This window comes from Seriola lalandi, unplaced genomic scaffold (assembly GCF_002814215.2).
Source record: "Seriola lalandi dorsalis isolate HSWRI2012SDOR001 ecotype SW California unplaced genomic scaffold, Sedor1 jcf7180002052929, whole genome shotgun sequence".
Classification (NCBI taxonomy): Eukaryota; Metazoa; Chordata; class Actinopteri; order Carangiformes; family Carangidae; genus Seriola; species Seriola lalandi.
Window position 1 is genome coordinate 56,813 of NW_019523482.1, and position 9,111 is coordinate 65,923.

Genomic DNA, 9,111 nt, shown 5'->3' on the forward strand with positions numbered 1-9,111 from the left:
CTGACCTTTCTTTTTTTTTTTTAAATGTAAAAGTAGCAAACTGTAATAATTAGTGTTATAAAAGTGTTATAAATTAAGTTTAAATTAAGTTACAGCCCCATAGTACTCCTATGCTGGAATAATTATACTTTACACCTGGTTTTCTCTGTATTAATTACTTTAAATAAAATGCACTGTATTTAGAAATATATACAGTATAAACTAAATTAATAACAGTCCTAAAGCAATAAAACTAAAAAATGTAACTTTGAGATATTGCCCCTCTACAAAACCACAGCCATAAGACTCACATGACTACTGGTTCAAATTACTGATATAAAGTAAACCTGGGGCTTTTGGGGCCCCTGAGGATCTTGGGCCACGATGCACTTGCCTGCTTCACCAATTTTGGTCGTTGGTAAATTTGGGATCATTCAGACCACTTGGGGGACTCGGGTCTCCCAGATCCAGATCGGGAGGAGGAGCCTGAGTGGAGGAAGTAGAGCTCCACAGATTGGATCTGTGTATGTGTGTGAGTGAGTGTATGTGTGTGTGTGTGGAGCAGTTCACTCCATAGTGAGAGTGTCGCCAACCACTGGACTGTGAAACGAGGAATAAAAGGACATCCTCAGGAGGAACTCGCTCTCGAAAAAATTGAAGATCAGTAGATTTTCCTTTTTGTTTTTAATTTTCCTCGGTACAGGTTGAAGCGGTGCAGCCGGTCCAGAAGCGAGCAGTATGCATTCAGACTGCAGGCTGCTATGGGCAGAGCGGTAATGGTGGGCAGGGGACCGACAGGGGCCGGGGTTCTCGTCCTGTCGATTCTCATCATTCTCACCACGGAAAGCTGTCGAGCGCAGAAAGGTTGGTGCCACCACACAGCTGCGTTTGTGACAACTGGAGGAGTCGAGTGCAGCCACAGACACATGCGGCCATGCTGGTTTTAAAAGTGTGAACACAGACCGTTTTGGGTGTTTAGAGATAAAGCTTGAGGAACGGTGTGCTGTTATTGTCAGCCAAACTTAAAACCCACCTTACATGGCCGTGTGTACGTGGAGTTCCGCTTGGTTTACACCGCTTGCCGCCGCCCGTCGTTGTGTGTTTTTCTTTTTTTTTTTATCTAGTGAAAGACGGGTGCAGTTAAAACCAGGCAAACCGGTTCTGAAAAGGCTTTGATAGTGAAGGAGTAACTGCTGATCTGTGGACCAGTTGCTTGCTGAATTCACATGCGGCTTTTAAATGATTTTTTTAAACATTTTAAATCGCAATCTATTTCTTATTTACCTTGTCTGATTCGCTTGGTACCTTTAAATTGCTAGATTTTTCAATGGAGTCTGGCTATAACCTCCCTGTGTACGAGACAACAGCACATTTGGGAGCTTGTGGCCTTGTTGTCCTTCCAGGTAGCCCGGTTTCGACTTTTACCGTGGACCTGATTCTACAACCACGTCAAACTTGTTATACGTTATGATTGTTGAGGGTTTACTTAAGACTATATTGTACTTAAACACGGATATTTTGTAGGTTTTTCTTTTTTTTCGAGCCGGGAGCCAGCCTCAGGTGGTCAGAGATTGGGGGTAGGGGAAGCAGCTAGAGTGGGGGTATGACTGTAAACACGTGGACACAGTTTGTCATAACCTTAAATTTCACGAGTTATAATTGTTTTTTTTTTTCCTCATTAATTGTCTCGTGTTATATGGATAGAAGTTAATGGTTGAATTTCTGTCTATATTAAGTTGCGTTTTGGTTTGTTTTTGAGCATGAGGTGTAACTTCAGGAACTCCTGTTGAATACCATGCAGTTGTTCAGAAACATTTGTGAGTCAGAGTGAGGGAGGCAGTTTTGTTTTTGTCCTGTTCATCTGGATAGTGTCCACTGAGGAGCTCTTACATAACTCCAGGCCCACAGAACATACACTTAGCACCATGAAGCGTGACTGTTGAGTGTTATCTCAGAGCTCATGAGCCCACAGCATCAACAGACACCATGTCTGTGCTTTCTGACAGCTCAGAACTCAGAACACACCAAAACAAAACTTCTTCTTCAAAAGTCTGAGGTCATGATTGTTGTAAAATTGAATTTTAGAGTCATTAAATTATCTTTTAGATTTTAAGGATGTGGTCTTTAACTGCCAGAAACAAATAAAATCAGATAGCTGTTTCTTAAATTTTATGTTTTGGTCAGAATTAGTGGATGTTCTGCGCAACACCAGCCAAAGGGTTTGAATGGTTATAAAACGCAAAGCCAACCTAATGCTCAGCGCTCTGCTGAACCCAATTATTACATGGCATATCACATTCCTTTTACCCCACATTCACACACAATCTGGTTCAGTGTCTTCCTCAAAGGCACCTCAACATGCGGACGAGTGTCTCACCTCTGACCCGATGACTAAAGCTACAGCCACCCCAGATACAGTATCTCTCATGTGCTGCACTTCAAGCGCTGTTCTGCCACCTTTACACTTGCATGATGTCCTGACCTGCAGAAAGAAACCTAAACAAATCCACAAACCTAAATCCCTAAATCCCAAACCAAAGCCTCGAAAAAGAGAAACGTAATGTTAGATTTGCGCTGTAACAAACAATTATTTTCCTTTTCTCTGTAAAATGTGAGAAAATACAAAACCTCAATTTCCTGACTGCTAGGAGACATCATCAGATGCCTTGTTTTGTCTGAGAAGAGATAGATATTAACCATATGATGATATAAATAAAGAAGAGCAGCAAGTCTTCACATTGGAAGAGTTGAATACAGAGAACATTAAGCATTTGTGCTTAAAAATAATAAACATGATTAATAAATGGCACGTGTTCCAATTTGTGTTACTATTATTATAACATTTTATTTATTTATTAGATTAGATTACAAAAAAAGTGCAAGGGTTTTGGTTAATTAATCTTGATTTAAAAGTCTGAAATCAGCTCTTGGTTTAGATTCGTTCTTCCTGCCTCCTTCCTTCTGAAACTGTGTGTTTGTTTGCCCTGCAGGTGATGGCTGTGGCCCCAGTGTGCTTGGCCCCAGCAGTGGGACTCTGTCCTCTCTGGGTTACCCAGGGACATACCCCAACAACACGGTGTGTGAATGGGAGATCAGTGTGCCCCGTGGCAACAGGATCCACTTTCGCTTTGCTGAGCTGGACATAGAAAACAGCGACTGCCAGGTCAACTACCTCCGCCTCTACAACGGCATCGGACCCGAGAGGAGTGAAATTGGTGAGACTGACGAGTAGCCACTGAACTGGACGTGAACTGGTTTTGCAGGCTGTCAGGAAAATAAAAGTCAGATTGTTGCGACCGTTGATTGTGTTTGCCGGAGGTTGTTCAAACTTTTTTGCACCATCAGACCTATAGCAGACACTGTCACTACTGCGTCTTGCAGGAGCTATAGAGCTCATTAACCCATAATAGGAAAGTGTTGATTTTGATTTAAAAAAAAAAAAAAAAAAGTCACATTAATTTAATTAATTATATCATTACAAATTATTGTTATATACTGCTGGGAAGTACTGTAAAATGTGATATAATGATAAATAATTATTGGCCATGTAGTTCCTCCTTGTTTTTCAGTAAAACCAGAAGTTAAATTACATTCTATGTGGTTCTGAAAAGTGATTTAAAAAGTCTGTAATTTAGTGAACCTGCAGAAACCCTGACAATCATTGGATTGTGAGAAACATTTGCTGTAGTCACTTGCACCTCAGCTGCGTCAGCCTGCGCCAGATTATATGGGAGAAACTCTGTTGTTGGCTCTTGTGATGTGTATCCCAGTTAGTTACACCAGCCACTACACAGGGATACCTGCTGTATTATTATTATTATCCTTATTATCCAATATAATGCATGCCGAATGGTACGTCTGTTGTTATATTTGTTAAACTAAACGGGCCTGTGTAAGTAACCAGAGGCTGTGTCTCCTGTGTCTGTGCTGTTTAACAGTGAAGTACTGCGGTTTGGGTCTGAAGGTTAAAGAGCCGATCGAGTCCACTGGCAACCAAGTCACTGTCCAGTTCATGAGTGGGACCCACCACACTGGACGTGGATTCTACCTGTCCTACTCCACCACTGAACACACAGGTAACAAGCTCTCACCTGACTGTCTCATCTGTTGATCATCCGTATGTCCCAGCCTGCAGGGGCTTCAGCACTGATGTTTTGAGTGTGTTTTGGCCCTGGGTCTAAAAGTTGCTTTGGAGATCGTGTGTGGCTGTGTAAGTCACAGCTGTTTCATTCTGCACCACATTCTTATGTTTTTATCAGTTCTGATGTAATTAGATTGTCCTGGAAAGACCTGGCAGCTTAATCACTGTTGTCGTGTGAAAACTTTATATTCGTCCTTATGTCAGCTTTAAAGAAAAACAGCCATGTCTGCAGCTTGATCACTGTGCAGTTTTGCAGTTTTTTCCTGTGCTATGTAACGTACGTGATATATATATATTACAAGTTGAAAACATGAAATTATGGAAATTGGAGCTAACAAATGTTTTGACAGCAACACTTGCCTCTCTACCATGTTGGTCATAAAACAAAATCCAGCTGGTGGTGTCATTAGAGGAAAAGTTAAATCACGGCAAACCATCCATTAGTTATATTATATATAGATTATTCAGGTTGGACAAAACTGGCGCAGCAGTTTAGTGAGTGTGCAGCATTGCTGTCCTCAGAGCCACATCGCCATTTGTGTTTTTTTTTGAAGTGAGAGGGAAAGTGCTTCTCCTATTTGCATTGATTGTGTTATGGATCTGGTCTGATTTATTTGTTCTTGGGTGAATTTGGATCCTGACTGTCCTCTCTTTGGTCTCTTTTTGGATTAGGCATCTTTTTGAAAATGACGTCATGTACGTTGGGTTTGGCTTTCCAACCGTTCTGTCTTGTATTGGTTACAAACTTTGTTTATATAAAATGCTGTTGTATTTCCTGTTTTGTGAATATGTTTTGTTGTCAGGGCCAACATATATTATTGGATCAAAGCAGACAAATTACATTTCCCATTATCCTGTAAGCAAACAGTGTCCTCCGTTCATAAAATGAAAGCGAGAGTTAACGTTTAAGGATGACTGGAGTTGAATGGAGGACTGTGTATTTCGTTTTGTGGTTGTGATGATACCCAAGGGCAACTAAGAGGAGCGTTTACGATGTGGTGTTTGCTCACCATTGAGTGTGCATTTAAACACACAGAGCAGATAAGGTGCTGCTCTTTGGTGAATGGTAAAGTCTGATCAGCCACATATCTGGAAATCCAGCTGCAGTGTGTTGGGTCGTCACGCTTAGGGGCATTGCTTATTCTTTTTATTTTTTACCTAAATGAGAGAACAGACAGCACTGACCAGAGAGGGGCAGCACCAGCAGGTGTGTTTATAGCTGCTGAAAAAGCTTTCTCAGTCCCTGGTCACCAGTGAATGTGTCAGTGTCTGGCCTCTGTCAGATTCCAATTTAACAGACTTCCATGTCTACAAATTCAAAATATGAACCGAGATCCAATTTATTGTTAATGTATTTGTCGTTTATTGGTTGTAGGTTGGGTTTCAGTGGAGTGTGGCTGGTAAAAGATGCCAGAGAGGGGTAGAGGAGAGTGCACACAGATATTTCAGGAAGTGAAAAGAGCCAGTGACAACATGAAGCCAGTGAAGAAGAGAGAGAACAAGGGGCGTGAGGAAGTGAGAGTAATCGAGAGTGAAAAGTGGTAATATTTTGTGGTTTCATTATAAAGTTTCCCCTCTGTGAGAAGCTGTCAACTATCCTCTGTTGTGATATCACAGTGTGATAATTAACAAGTGTATGTGATAGACAGACTGTTATGAGATAAAACAGTTTCTGTCACCCCATACTAACACTGGTTTGTAGACACAAATATTATAATTATTTCCTTACATAGACTTTTACGATTCATTAAAAAAACAGTGGTGAATCATCGTTTCTGTAGGATATGAAGCTAATCTGGAATGTGGTTTGTATTTACACCAAGGTATACCTAAATAATCTAATGCAGTCCAGTACAACAGCCCTGCCATAACATTTAGCCTTTTAAGAAGGTTGTTTGGTCACATTGATGTAAATGTGTAATTTCAACTATATTTATTACTGAGGTCATAGTTAAAGGGGATGTTTTCCTGGACTTTCGTCCATGCCATTTACATACATGCAGTCCAGTATAACACCATCTTTAACTATAACTTCAATTCCCAAACACATAATGTATTTAACACCTGTATGACAACAAAAGTTATATTTTGTTAGTAGATTTAAAATCAATATGTTGTATTGCTCAGCTGATTATAATTGAAAATAAATGTTTCTCTGTTATTTTAAAAAAACGAGAGAGAGAGAGAGAGAGAGAGAGAGAGAGAGAGAGAGAACCAAAACACATGATGATGAGCCGGTATGTTTATTCACAAACGGTCTGCATTGTGTCTTCTGGTGCATCTTGTCCTGGCTAATATTTCAGTGTTTCAGCCACTCAACAATGAAGAAGACCGTTACATTCAGGCTGTGACTAAATAGTTTCATTATAGTTTAATCTGTTGATTTACTTTTTTGATTAGGAGGCAGAACGTCTGGGGCCCCGGTGGCTCACCTGGTAGAGCGCGGACCATTAAGGCTTGGTCCTAACCGTAGCGACTCGGGTTCGAATCCGACCTGTGGTCTCTCCCTTCTCTCTCTCGCTGGATCTAGAATAAAGACATAAAAATGGCAATTACATCACAATTTCCCTGAGATCGACGTTGATGATGATGATGCTTGGTTTGTCTGAGCAACAGACTGAAACCCAAAGAGCAGAGCAACAAATCTTCACATTTTAGAAAATGGAGCGGGAGAATTTTGACACTTTTGTTCTTGATAAATCACTCGACTGAATAATGAATTATGAAAGTTGTTGGCAATTAATTTTCAATCACTTGACTAATTGATAAGTTGATTAATTGACTAATAGTTTTTGCAAAATAAACCCTGATTCTCAGATGCATCAGTGTTTTTGTTTTAGGACCTTTACGTAAATAAGCCAGTGTGTTGAAACTGGTTTGTCGGATCTGCTTTGAGTAAAGAAAACGTTAAAGAAAAACACTATTATGGCCAATTTTTGCACATGACAGTTTGATAATTGATAGTATAGATATAATTCATCTGATACAGAAATACCCACCCCTAGCTATTGTACTGTATGTGGAGGTCTATAAGGCACCTAATCAGATTCTGGTGTCTTAAAATTGACGGATTATCTCTTTAATAAGAATGCTGTTGGTAAGCACCGTGATTTCTGTTTTTGAAGGGCGAGCTTTGTTATGTGGAAAGATTTGTGTGACTTCAGATAAACGGATAATTGAAGCCACAAGAAGAGGAAAGCAGTGACGTGTGAGCAGGAGGAAAATAATTCTGTCTTGTGGTCGTCTTGGTGTAACTGAATCACACTGGGAGGCAAACAAGTCCGTCAAGTCCGTCATTTCATTTTTCCACCAAAGTACTGATGCATGTTTTTTCTTTGTCATGTAACTGATGGGCAGACAGTTGGTATAGCTAAGTAACACCGTCACCATGGCGACTTGTGGTGGTTGGGGGTATTTGTCAGTTTGACTCAGAGGGTAGTTTAACAGATATTTGGGGTTTTTTTTGATAATGTGGTCAAGACTCACAGAGACTGACCACCACCGCAGGGTTTACATACAATTCCCAGCAGCCCCCACCATCCTGTTGGACGTGTGTAGTGTGCCTCATTACTGGAACACTGAGGAACCCCCAAAACACATTTTCATGCAGAGCCACTTTGATGTGTTTGGAGTTGAGCTGTCAACAGTTTTTATAATTGAGAATTTTTTTTTAAGCCAAAAAATTAATAATAATTGGTTCCAGCTTCTCAAATTTGAATATTTTCTCTTCTTCTTTGATGATATTGAAGTGAGTATCAATACCAATAGTGGTTTGGACTGCTGGTTGAATAAAGCAAGCAGTTTAAATATTTCCCCTTGGCACTGGGAAGATTTGATGGGTGTTTTTTTTTTTCTCCCTAATTTTATAGACTAAACGATTCACAGGAATAATAAGTAAATAAAATACAGGGCTCAAATCCTCACATTTGAAAAACTGGAACCAGTAATTAATCTATGCCTGAAACGATTACTGTTTTACCAAAATTGATGCCATGAAGTTTTTGTCTAGAGACTAATTGATGATAATTTCAGCTCTAGAATAAGTTAATTTACAGAAGCATTTTTAAAGTATTTTGATCATCTATGAATCATTTCTCAAACAAAAATGGTGTAAAAATGTTCCATATTCTTTGGTCCCAGCCTCATATGTGAGCGTTTTCTGCTTTTCTCCTGGTTTATATATAAACAGAATATCTTTTTGGTTTTCACATTTTTTTTTTTTTTTTTTTGACAGTTGTTATCTTACCAGAGAGAGAAACAGGGAAGAAGCGGCAGTGACGGGTGATGAGTTAGCAGGAACAGGCAGAGAAACCAGTTCTGATGATGTTTGTTTGCCTTTGCAGATCTAATCACCTGTCTGGACAAAGGAACTGATTTCCCCCAGGCAGAGTTCAGGTAAATAACGTTTGCTTTGTGCAGATATTTGTGCAGTGATCAAGCTGTCAGATATTCATTGTGTGTGTTCTCTCTCTCTCTCTCTGCCCAGTAAATACTGTCCAGCAGGCTGCCTGACATCTACTGAGGAGATTTCTGGAACTATACCAAATGGATACAGAGAGGTGAGTGCATACAGTACACATGTGCATGCACTGCAGTCGTTTTCTTTCTGTTGGTATTCGCTATCTTCAGCATCACATTTCCAGGTGAGTCATGGTGCCCACTGGTCCCCTGCTGTTTAGTCACAACCCCCAGCAAAACCGCACACAACCCACCACATCATCGACGTTTGCTTACTCACATCTTTTGTCTCATTACTGTGCTGCAGGTTTGTGTATCTTCCAGCTTGATTCAGTAAGGGCCTCCTTTTATTCCTTGTGTAAACGGGCCCCCGCTCTGTGGTATGCGAGTCCTGGGCTGATGACCTCACAGCACCCCCGCTGTGCGTGAGGTCATGGGTGCCGAGTCTCTGGCTGATGACCTCATGTTCAGAGCTTGAGGTTTTTGTGGAAGGAGGGAGGGAGTGAGGGGTGTTGCTGGCTGATGGAGGACAA

General features: G+C 40.5%; 1 protein-coding gene across 1 annotated transcript in view; it reads left to right on the forward strand.

Annotated features, from left to right (window-relative positions):
* The first annotated feature begins 505 nt into the window (after window positions 1-505).
* The window catches only part of dcbld2 (discoidin, CUB and LCCL domain containing 2), a 17,334-nt gene continuing 8,728 nt past the window's right edge, over window positions 506-9,111 (forward strand). The window contains exons 1-5 of the mRNA XM_023400707.2: window positions 506-843; window positions 2,970-3,194; window positions 3,918-4,055; window positions 8,464-8,515; window positions 8,607-8,679. Coding sequence (XP_023256475.1) covers window positions 741-843; window positions 2,970-3,194; window positions 3,918-4,055; window positions 8,464-8,515; window positions 8,607-8,679 — 591 coding nt within the window. The 5' untranslated portion in view covers window positions 506-740. The remainder of the gene's footprint in view (window positions 844-2,969; window positions 3,195-3,917; window positions 4,056-8,463; window positions 8,516-8,606; window positions 8,680-9,111) is intronic.